We start from the raw sequence: 12,859 nt of genomic DNA on the forward strand, positions 1-12,859 counted from the left end.
ACACTCACAAAAGAAACATTACTGCGCAAAAAATGCCTATTAAACAAAGACATAGACAATAATGTGATGAATTTGAGCTATACTCTATAAAGACCATCCAAGTATCATTATCTTGAGTATTATGGGTTTTCCAATAAGAATGTGAGTTACTTTCTTCTTTGAGAGTAGCACTAATGTACAATAAATTAAAGGCGTTTAACAGATGGTCTATAAAACACTTCCATTATCATAGAAGATAGTTGTTAGCCCTCTCCTGTATACTTTAAGATTACAACATCTTGTCCTTATGCTTTAAAATCAAGTATGTTTACTTGGAGTCAAAGCATATTTTCACATTTCATAATTTGATAGAAATGAACCAAAAGAGCTAACTGAAATACCAAAATGGATAAGTGTTTACAAAAATAATTACAGAGAAAAACACAGAGGATTTCAATAAAGTGGAACACATTGGTACATTTTGGCCCAAGTGAGAGGCTACACCAATCAGACAAAGTTTCGTGGAAATAGTTAAAAAAGGTATAAAAAAAAGACAAACTGCTATTTAACTGAGTAACAAATGATGCATTTAAGTGAAATACAGAACAAATTAGAACACTACCAATACTACTGGAGCTTGTTCATCATATCTGACGATGAGAGGAAACCTGTGAGGGAGTTTTTAAAGTGGAAAAGCCATTTGATTAGGGCAGTTCCACTCTCTCGACCTCAGAAGTCCACGTCCAATGGGAGGAGTAGATATCACAACTATGATCTTCCCTGGTTCTTCTGTGCCTCATCATGCAATCCACTCTCCACGTCGTTTTGCAGGACCACCTTCCTGGCCATTGGATCTCATTGTAGATCACATTTGCCTAGGCCGCCAGAACTGACTTCACATGCTAGGACAGGCATGTCTCTATCTCACCAGGGTATGAGACCTACTGACTACCCTCATCTGGTTTAGCCCGCCTGTTGAAGCAGTGTACCAGGTGTGGCTGCTGTTGCATGCTACCAGGATTCACTCAGGTGAGAACTGTGTCTGGTGGGGGACCAAAGGTAACATTCAAGCTGATTGTCGCTATCTTCCAATTCTGAACGCTCAATCAACTCTTGAATGCACAAAATAACATCACCCTTTAGTTTGATGTGTTAACTGGGAAATGCATATAGCGCTAACCCCAGTCAGGTGGCTTTGAAAAGTAAGAGAACTAGCAAAAAAGCACGTTGAAAAAAACGGTGCTTTTCTGGAATAATACATAAAAACTTTAGCTAAAGTATTCCTATAGTGCTACTTGCAATGCTTGCAGCGACTGTACCATTGCCACCAAGGGAATTGTTCACAATTTTGGCACTTGTACCCCGGGTAAATATGCCCATGACAATAAGCTTGAGACTTAAGGAAATGGTTCCATGGCCAATATTGAGAAGATACAGTGAAATTGCCATTCAGGAAGGAGACAATGTGGAGAAGGGAGAGCACGTAACTTCAGTTGGTCCACCTTGTGATCATTTACTGAGAACAAGTCCTTGTCCACTTATACCTTAATAATCACTTCCTGAACGCGAACTAGCCCAACAAGGTCCACCTGCTATTCTTTTGACATTAATCATACTGATGGATCATATTCGGACTGTCTACTTCTACTTCTAACAGGAATCTGGGTTAGGGCCTCAATTATATATTACTTATACCACTAACTTAAATTAAGATGTTGAATATTCTAATGCCAGATTTGCTAGCATTACAAAGACAGGTTGAAGAGTTAGTTGGGAGGAAGGCACAAAGACTCTGTACAAGGTTATATCGTAAAATTAGATTAGATTAGATTAGATTATGAGAACACGCAGTCCTCTTTTATTGTCATTTAGTAATGCATGCATTAAGAAATGATACAATTTGTTCCTCCAGAATGATATCACAGAAACACAAGATACACCAAGACTAAAAAAAACTGACAGAAACTACATAATTATAACATATAGTTACAACTGTGCAAAGCAATACCGTAATTTGATGAAGAACAGACTATGGGCACGGTAAAAAAGAAGTCTCAAAGTCTTTCGAAAGTCCCATCATCTCATGCAGGCGGTTGAAGGGAGAAACTCTCCCTGCCATGAGCTTCTAGCGCCGCAAACTTGCCGATGCAGCATCCTGGAAGCACCTGACCACAGTCTGACTCTGAGTCCGTCCGAAAACTTCGAGCCTCCGACCAGCCTTCTGACACCGAGCACCGAGCACCATCTCTGCCGAGTGCTTCGACCCCAGCCCCGGCAACAGGCAATAGGCAAAACCGAGGATTTGGGGCCTTCCCCTCCAGAGATTCTCGATCGCACAGTAGCAGCGGCAGCGAAGCGGACATTTCAGAAGTTTCTCCGGATGTTCCTCCGTGCTTCTCACATCTGTCTCCATCAAATCAGGATTGTGCACGGCCCCTATTTAACAAATACCGCCATCTTCTCCTCCCCTCCAAGACTAAGCGGGAGACAAAATGTTGGTAGATGGAGGGAAATGTGCAGTTATGCACTTTGGTGGGAAGAAGAAAAGACAGCATAATATTTAACTGACCATCAGAGGGATCTAACAGTCTTGGCCACAAAATACATTTTAACTATAACATATAATAACTAATGAAGGAAAATAGATTTTGGCTTTTATTGAAAAGAATTAGTTGCGATAAAAGTAGGGAAGAAGAAGACATTGTTGAAACTACACCTGGAGGACTATGAAGAGTTTTGAAATTCTTATTTAAGCAGGATATACATGCTTTGAAGTAATTTAAAGAGAAATCATCAGGTAGACTCCAAGAAGATAGAGTTGGCTTCCGATGTGACGTTGAGCAGGTAAGGCCCATACTCACTGGGATTAACAATATTAAAACCCTGAAGGTCTTAGAGTAAATGTTTAGAAAACATTCCTGTTTGTGGGCAAACATAGAACCAGAGAGCACCTTTCAAAATAACAGATAGTCCACTTAAGTTGGAAACGAGGATAATTTTCTTCTCTCAGAGGATTATGATCCTTGGGACAGTCTAAGCTGGAGAGCAGTGAAGACCAAATCATTCAACAAATTCAAGGCTAAATAGGCAGATTTCTGGTTAACAAATAACAGTGCAAAGGAGAAAATGGTGGAAACACCTGGAAGGTCAGCCACATCTATGGAAAGGGAAAACAATTTAACATCTCAGGCTGAAAACGGAATCTTAGTGAATGGCTGAGCTAATTTGAGGAGTAACCCAACCCAACCTAACCCAACTATTTTTACGTTCAACTGCTGACTACCCAATTTCCCTTCCAGCTTGCAAGCTAAAAGACGGGTAAATAATTTGCTCCCTTCAGGTACTTATCCTCATTCCTTCCAAAATTACCTCCCTTCTCCAAATTCCTTGAATTATTTCCCACAACTTAATGTTGCTAATTTGTCTTCAGTTTTTGCTGCAGCACTAAAGTAAATTAAAACTGAGATCCTCTGCAATTGGAATAAGTCCTGAAGAAGGGTCCCAGCGCAAAACACCAATTGTTTATTCATTTCCATAGATGCTGCCTGGCCTGCTGAGTTCCTCTAGCGTTTTGTGTGTGTTGCTGTGAATTTCCAGCATCCGTAGTATTTCTTGTATTTATGTAAATCCATCTTTGTCTCCTTTTCAGCCTTTGGAATGAGGTTCATAAACCATTACAAAGGCAAAACCCTCACTTCTACCCATTCCATAAAGTCCATTCCCCTTTCAGCTTTGTCACTGATTGAAACCTGGCCTAATAATTCATTTATCTGGGTGTTGACTGTTGCCTGCTTTCATCCGTGTGAAATGTCTTGGAACGATTTTGCTCATTAAAGGCACTGTCAGGATAGATTTTGATGGAGTAGTTCTTCACTGTAAAGTGAAATTTAAGTGCTAATTATAAAACTGTGACAACTTTCACAGCAAGTGATATAAAGCAATCACACAACTGACAGGTAATTACTGTCACAGAAAAATACTGTATCTATGCTGAGATCGACAGAACTAAAGCAGTGTTGGCTTTAGTATACTTCAACATATATCAGTATAATGTAAACTTACCAAATATTTTTCTTTGTAAAAGTACATATCAATATATTAAGAACAAAATGTCATATATGGGGGAATTATTTACTTCCTGCCAACAGTTTTAAAAGAAAATATTTGATATACTAATATAATCTAATCACAAGGTTTCAGCCTGATGAATGCTAGATATTTCAATCACTTGATTACCTAAGCTTGATGACCTTCAGCTGCACTCTTTCAAGTGGGTGAATGACATGAAAATATTTTCTTGCACACTACTTTAAGAGCTAAGTTGGCAGGTGGACTGTCCAGTGTGAAGCAGAGTGCAGGGCAAGAACGAAGAGTAATTCCATTGTGCGATGACGAGTTGGCTGATCTCAGGCCTGTTACACTTGCCTAAATGTCCCTGGATTTAGGGGTAAATGTACTCCAGGTTTTTACTTTTGATTGTTCTCCATAACCCCCACTTGAAAGTGGGCAAGTGGGCACTGGGCTCTTTCACTGCTGTGCAGTTGTTCACATTCAATGCCACTGAAGCAATTTATTCAGCTGGTATCTAAGAACCATAACCCGGGATGCAGAAAAAAATCAGGTGAGGGTTAAAAGAAAGGAACATGTTTACTTTATGTCTATAACCACTGCAATAATCTTTTTTCCATTAAGATGCACTGTCGCCATATCGGTAGAAATAAAGTGAGAACATTATATATGCTATTTACGCTCAAGATATGATGTGTTATGACAGCTATTTATCTGATGTATTAGCCTGAGACTGCTCTGTTCAAACAATGTGAGGATCTTGCTGTGATGTGCAACACTTTGATATTCTTTGATATATAAAACTTTGAAGATACTATTTCAGATGCACATACAAAATACTCTTAATAATAAAATAAAATTGTGGGTAAAGGCAGTTTTATCATTCGCATTGTGAAGAAACGTCAGACCACAAGTAGATATTAAGGTAGTTGCTGCTCTCTTTGTTTGGTGGTCCATGATTTTATATAAAACATTACCTTAAAATTTAAGGATTTTATAGCAACATTTTAGGCAGATTTATTTTTTTAATGAGTTCTCTGAAAAACTGCGAATGATAGCCTCAGCAAAATGTTGTTCCTTGGAGCATGTGCATTCCTTCCACTCACATCAGTGTGCTTGATAAGCTTTCGTACCGCAATACAAATCACCTAGTTCATTCCAATTCCTCTGTCAACATTTCAGTTTTGATCAAATTTCCCTTGAGTGATGGTGTATAAAAGCTCTATATTTTACTTACCTTTTGTGCGTATTGAATACCACAACAAAGTGCCATTCGCTGCCATGAAAGATTAATTTACAGTTTAAATTGTTTGAAGGGGACTTTTAATCATATCGTGTTGATTTTATTGGCAGGTTTACAGTCAATTTGTTATCTACAGTTAAGACTGGCAATGAATTAAGATTGGTCCCACACCACCAAGTTCAGGAACAATTACCCTTCAACTATCAGGCTCCTGAACCAGCATGGATAACTTCACTCACCTCAATACCGAACTGATTCCATGACCAATAGACTCCCTTTCAATGACTCTACAACTCATGTTCTAAACATTGTTTATTTATTTATTTAGTATTATTATTTGCTTTTTTTTATTTGCACAGTTTGTCTTTATTCCTACATTGGTTGTTTATCTGAATTTGTTTGTGTGCAGTTCTCCATTATTCTGTTGTTTCTTTGTACCACTGTGAATGCCTGCAAGAAAGTGAATGCCATATATGTACTTTGTTAATACTTTGAGTACTGACGAAAGGTCTCAGCCTGAAACGTTGGCTGTACCTCTTCCTATAGATGCTGCCTGGCCTGCTGTGTTCTACCAGCATTTTGTGTGTGTTGCTTGAATTTCCAGCATCTGCAGATTTTCTCGTGTTTGCTTTGATAATAAATTTACTTTGAGCTTTGAAGGTCCATGCCATTGATAGTGTGCACACCATCCAGGACGCCTTCATTTCATGACTACCATCAGGGAAGAGCAACAGGAGCCTGAAGATGCACACTCAACATTTTAGGAACAGCTTCTCTCTCTCTGCTTTCAGATTTCTGAATGGTCCATGCTACCCAACTACTATTTATTTCTTATTTTTATATTTCTTATTGCAACTTATAAATTTTTTTTTGTATTGCATTGTACCACTGCCACAAAATGACAAATTTCATGAAATGTATCAATGATGATATTCACATTTAACATTAAGTGTACAAAGCTACCAAAGATCATGACAAGCTTAGTTTTACCATAAAACCATGACGAACCAAAAGGGTCAGACCAGTTACGCTCACAGATCTCGATTTTTCAGATGACATAGTCCTGCTCTCTGACCAGATGGAGGAAACACAGCAGCTACTGACAAAAGTGGAAATTGAGTGCAATACAGTTGGACTTCACCTAAATGCTAAAAAGCCAGGGTACATGGTGTTTAACTCCAACGAAGGTACTCTCAAGACCATAAAGAATGATACCATTAAGAAAGTCTTTGACTACAAGTACCTCGGGTCAAGAATGATGAGTTCGGAGAAGGACATAAAGATACAGAAGGCGCTGGTGTGGAGGGCTATGAACGACATGAACGAAATCCGGAAGTCCAACCTGACCAGAGGGTTTAAAAAGAGGATTTTCATAGCAGTCATAGAGTCCATTCTCACATACGGATGTGAGACATGGACACTCACCAAGACTATGTGAAAGTCTGTAGATGGTTGCTATACACGAATGCTCCGGATGGCTCTTGGAGTTGAGTTATTAACTTCAACCTACCTGAATTGCATGTGCATGTAACAAGAGCTGTATAACTCATCTCCTTCTACCCAAGGCCGCAAACTTATCAATCACCCCTGCTGTGGACCACCTCGAGGTCCAAAATGCTCTCGTTACATGCACATGCAGTTCAACTCTTTGAGTGAAAATGCAGAAAGTCTGAAGTTAATAACTCATCTCCTCCTACCTTAGGCCACAAACTTATCAATCACCCCTGCTACAAAGAAGGGATCCGTATGTTCCACGACCGCTGGACTAAGTGTGTAAATGTAGGAGGGGACTATGTTGATAAATAAATGTGCTAGGTTTTCTAAAATTGACTCTTTCTACCTTAGGCCACGAACTTATCAATCACCCCTCGTATGTTATGATCATTTTCTCAAAGTGTAATTTAAAGGCAAGTATTACAATAAATCATTTGACAGAAATATATTATCCAGTGAATAACCAACGTAAAGCTCTTTAAGGTAGATACATGTCCAGGAGTGAGATAGGACCCATGACTAGCACTTGCATTTTAAAGCAAGATTGAGTAGGATTGCATCATAGTTCACCCGTAACTATTTTGTTTAGATTTTATGTGTATATGTAACATAATACATTCAAAATTAAACAATATACATGGTAAAACAGGTATGGAGCATGTTTTATAGATATAATACATTGTATAACTAATAGCTTTGAATTTTATACTTATCAATGAGCCTATTCATTTCATCCCAGAAGCTATTCAGAAGAATAAACATAATTTAGGAGGTCAGGCAGTCTTAGATAGGACAAATTGTATTACATATATTATTAAGATAAAATTTAAGTTTTAGAACAAAACAGAATTTTAAGATGTTTCTTTCAGCCAAGTTTCTGTTTGTCAATCATTCCATTTTCTGATTTATTTTGATACAGAACTGTTGGAACACTTCACTGAAAGTTAATAATGAATTCATGTGTAACCTGAAATGAAACTATACTCACAATACTCGTAGATTTGGGAGTTGTTGGCAGAGTCCCCTGGGAAGTGAGGTTATTCCAGCTCGAGTCAGAGTCCTGTCCAGAAGCAGAAAATTTATGCTATTATTTGGAGGAAGGCATGCGAGAAGTTCCTCAGTACATGACCTTTATTTTTACTGACAGAACTGACAATGTAATGGATAATTTGTGATGAATGAATGCCATCAAAAGAAAAGAGCAATAATTGCAGCAAAATAGTGCCTGCTGTTCATTCAGAATCTAAGTTTGATAAACATAAATTTGCTACCCACAGTATTTCCAGGCTGGTTGTTCCTTTAAGGTCCGGGAATTCCTTTATTTCATTTGCTCCATTTAGTGACCTGGAATTGACAGTGAAAACCCATTACTTTCTTCATGCATTCTTAAAAGAAAAAGTCCGACATAACATCACAGTTTGCAGCTATTGGCCCGTAACATTTAAAATAAGTGATTATACTATCCCTTCTATGTTGTTTGAAATATATTCATAATTTTGTTAAAGAAAATGGGTTGTGAATTTAATTCTGTATATCCTTTATATTTAGAATATTTTCCAAATAAAGTATACTTCATATATCCATTCTGCTTGGTTACATTCTTGCAATTTATTACAAGAAGGCTTCTCCTTTTCCAGGTTTAATGAGTTTTTGCACGCTTCTGTTTTATAATTCTTGTCATTTACATTACGTATTTAAACAGAAATGAATGCATTTTCAAACATGCACACAACTACTCCTGTGCTGTGCGTTCAACTTTATAATTTTTGTAATTGACCTTCCCTGGCACTGGGAGTCGCTTTCATGCAATAATAGTATAGAAAGTTGCTTTCATCTGCTTATGTCACCTGAACAATATTGCAATGTAAACACTTATTTATTTAGAGATACAGCACGGAAAAGGCCCTTCTGGCCCAATGAGCTGTGCCATACAGCAACTCACCTATTCCCTTACCTATTCACAGGACAATTTACAATGAGCAAGTAGCCTACTAACCAGTATGTCTTTGGACTGTGGGTGGAAATCAGAGCACCCAGAGGAAACCCATGTGGTTCACCGGAGAACATACAATCTCCTTACAGATGGCGCCAGAAATGAACTCCAAACTCCAGAATGCTGCTACACTACCGTGGAGCACTTCTGAAATTCAGTTCCATGGATTATACGTGGAACACAATGCGAATACATTGGTATATCATGCAGATAGAGGGAGTGATCAAGAGCATATTCCTACACCAATGTTGCATCCATAGCATCAGATACAAATAGAAGATCCCATAATACTTTCTAAAGAAGAATGTGTGCATTTCACTGTTTCTGGTAACATTCATCCATAGAAACCATAGAAACTACAGCACAGAAACAGGCCTTTTGGCCCTTCTTGGCTGTGCCAAACCATTTTCTGCCTAGTCCCACTGACCTGCACACGGACCATATCCCTCCATACACCTCCCATCCATGTGTCTGTCCAATTTATTCTTAAATGTTAAAAAAGAACCCGCATTTACCACCTCGTCTGGCAGCTCATTCCATACTCCCACCACTCTCTGTGTGAAGAAGCCCCCCTAATGTTCCCTTTAAACTTTTCCCCCCTCACCCTTAACCCATGTCCTCTGGTTTTTTTCTCCCCTTGCCTCAGTGGAAAAAGCCTGCTTGCATTCACTCTGTCAAGACCCATCATAATTTTATCTACCTCTATCAAATCTCCCCTCATTCTTCTACGCTCCAGGGAATAAAGTCCTAACCTATTCAACCTTCATCTGTAACTGAGTTTCTCAAGTCCCGGCAACATCCTTGTAAACCTTCTCTGCACTCTTTCAACCTTATTTATATCCTTCCTGTAATTTGGTGACCAAAACTGAACACAATACTGCAGATTCAGCCTCACCAATACCTTATACAACCTCATCATAACATTCCAGCTCTTATACTCAATACTTTGATTAATAAAGGCCAATGTACCAAAAGCTCTCTTTACAACCCTATCTACCTGTGATGACACTTTTAGGGAATTTTGTATCTGTATTCCCAGATCCCTCTGTTCCACTGCACTCCTCAGTGCCTTACCATTAACCCTGTATGTTCTACCTTGGTTTGTCCTTCCAACGTGCAATACCTCACACTTGTCAGTATTAAACTCCATCTGCCATTTTTCAGCCCATTTTTCCAGCTGGTCCAAGTTCCTCTGCAGGCCCTGAAAACCTTCCTCACTGTCTACTACACCTCCAAACTTTGTATCATCAGCAAACTTGCTGATCCAATTTACCACATTATCATCCAGATCATTGATATAGATGACAAATAACAATGGACCCAGCACTGATCCCTGTGGCACACCACTAGTCACAGGCCTCCACTCAGAGAAGCAATTCTCTACCACCACTCTCTGGCTTCTTCCATCGAGCCAATGTCTAATCCAATTTACCACCTCTCCATGTATACCTAGCGACTGAATTTTCCTAACTAAACTCCCATGCGGGACCTTGTTAAAGGCCTTACTGAAGTACATGTAGACAATATCCACTGCCTTCCCTTCATCCACTTTCCTCGAAAAACTCCAACAGATTGGTCAAACATGACCTACCACGCACAAAGCCATGTTGACTCTCCCTAATAAGTCCCTGACTATCCAAATGCTTATAGATTCTGTCTCTTAGTACTCCCTCCAATAACTTACCTACTACTGACATTAAACTCACCGGCCTATAATTTCCCGGATTACTTTTCGATCCTTTTTTAAACAACGGAACAACATGAGCCACTCTCCAATCCTCCGGCACTTCACCCGTAGACAGCGACATTTTAAATATTTCTGCCAGGGCCTCCGCAATTTCAACACTAGTCTCCTTCAAGGTCCGAGGGAACACTCTGTCAGGTCCTGGGGATTTATCCACTTTAATTTTCCTCAAGACAGCAAGCACCTCCTCCTTTTTAATCTGTATGCTTTCCATGGTCTCACTACTTGATTCCCTCAATTCGATAGATTTCATGCCAGCTTACTTAGTAAATACAGACGCAAAAAACCTATTTAAGATCTCCCCCATTTCCTTTGGTTCCGCACAAAGCCGACCACTCTGATCTTCAAAAGGACCAATTTTATCCCTTTTTATCCTTTTGCTCTTAATATACTTGTAAAAGCTCTTTGGATTATCCTTCACTTTGACTGCCGAGGCAACCTCGTGTCTTCTTTTAGCCCTCCTGATTTCTTTCTTAAGTATTTTCTTGCACTTCTTGTACTCCTCAAGCACCTGATTTACCCCCAGTTTCCTATACATTTCATACAACTCTCTCTTCTTCTTTATCAGAGTTGCAATATCCCTTGAGAACCAAGGTTCCTTATTCCTATTCAATTTGCCTTTAATCCTGACAGGAACATACAAACTCTGCACTCTCAACATTTCCCCTTTGAAGGCTTTGATCCCTCAATCAATCCCTCAATCAATTTGACCAAAACTTTTTATTTTGCTGTTTATTGCATTGACAGTTATGAAACTTTGCTCTGTGCAATCTGACTGCCAAGACTTTTGACATTACAATAGCTATCCTATAAAATTACTTTACTAGTTGTAAAGTACTTCAAGGTAATTGGAGGTCAGCAACACAAAATGTAAACACCATCTTTTGCTTCTTTCCTTCTTTAAGAGCCAATGAATTGATAATTTCCACTCGCATGTGATGTGAAATTTATTAACTTAGCAGCAGCAGTTCAATTGAATACATAATCTAGCAGAGAGAAAAATAATAATAATAATAAATAAACAAGTAAATCAATTACTTATATTGAATAGATTTAAAAAACATGCAAAAACAGAAATACTGTATATTAAATGTGACGAGAATACACATAAAATTAAGATGTTTGCTGGCCTGGGCTAGCATCAGTGGCATCAGCAGTTGGTCTGCCACCTGTCCTCAGGGGAAGGAGAGATAAGGAACAATGAAGCAGCATCTGGAGATGTGTAATGAAGGGACGGGAGAGAGAGCTGTCCAGAGCGGCTCCCCCTTTGAACCCTGAACTGTTTGAAGTGATGGACAGGCGATACCCCAGCAGGGGGATAAAAAGGGACAGGTTCGCTAGGCAGGACACACACGACACCCGAGGTAACAAGACCCTGGAAGCGGTGCGCCTCTCACGAGTCGGTGGGAAGTATCGGGCCATAAACGCACAGGGTGGAAAGGTACGATCAGCGGGAACCCGGTGTGTGTCCACCCTCGCTTGGGTGCCGGGTTCACTGCAGAGGATCGACCGCATCTGGAGGAGGGGTCACAGTCGGTGACCTCAGGTGACATCACCAAGGACCCGTCCGAAAGCTGCTTGTGAGCAATATCGCAGGTCTGTGAGTGGAAGTCGTTTCTGAATGATCAGTCGTTCTCGTTCTCTCCCTCCCTCCCCCCACGTTGTCCATCACCATGGCAACGATTACTGCAAACTGAACTAAATTGGACTGAACTTTGTGTCACTTTGAAATTGGTCATTTACCCCTAGACAACGATAGAGCTTGATAGATGCTGTTATCTTAATTCTGTGCACATGTGTTTATCATTGCTGAACTGTTGCATTTATTATCCTTTCGATTACTGTGTTGCTTGTTTCTTTAATAAAACTTTCTTAGTTCTAGTAATCCAGACTCCAACTGAGTGATCCATTTCTGCTGGCTTGGCAACCCAGTTACGGGGTACGTAACATAAGTGGGGTTCTCGTCCGCGATTTTGAACGCTAAATTTGGGACGGAGTAAATTGATTGGGTTAAAATTCCCGAAAGAAAGAAAAGACAAACAGCAGAAATGGAGGCTGAGGAATTTATAAAGGCGCCGACCTTGGAGGCATTAAAGGATGCCAGGAAATCGGAATTGGTAGCTGTGGCCAAACGGTTGAATATTGCTAAGGGGAAGTCGACAATGAGGAGAGAGGAGATACACAGAGCTATTGTAGAGCACTATGTATCTAAGGGTGTGTTTCCCCAAGGCGAGCTGGGGGTGGTGTCTATTGAAAAACCTGCTGGAGACGCGGTACAGGTGCAGCTTGAAAAACTGAGACTCGAGCACGAGTTCCGGGTACGGCAGTTGGAGCGAGA

General features: G+C 39.7%; 1 protein-coding gene across 2 annotated transcripts in view; it reads right to left on the reverse strand.

Annotated features, from left to right (window-relative positions):
- LOC134355941 (leucine-rich repeat-containing G-protein coupled receptor 6) overlaps window positions 1–12,859 on the reverse strand; it is a 369,855-nt gene that overhangs the window by 25,489 nt on the left and 331,507 nt on the right. For both annotated transcript variants that reach the window (XM_063066483.1, XM_063066482.1), the window contains exons 10-11: window positions 8,060–8,128; window positions 7,773–7,844 (exon numbers count right to left, since the gene is read on the reverse strand). In XM_063066483.1, the coding sequence (XP_062922553.1) occupies window positions 7,773–7,844; window positions 8,060–8,128 (141 nt within the window). The remainder of the gene's footprint in view (window positions 1–7,772; window positions 7,845–8,059; window positions 8,129–12,859) is intronic.

The sequence above is a fragment of the Mobula hypostoma genome, chromosome 13, assembly GCF_963921235.1.
Source record: "Mobula hypostoma chromosome 13, sMobHyp1.1, whole genome shotgun sequence".
NCBI lineage: Eukaryota > Metazoa > Chordata > Chondrichthyes > Myliobatiformes > Myliobatidae > Mobula > Mobula hypostoma.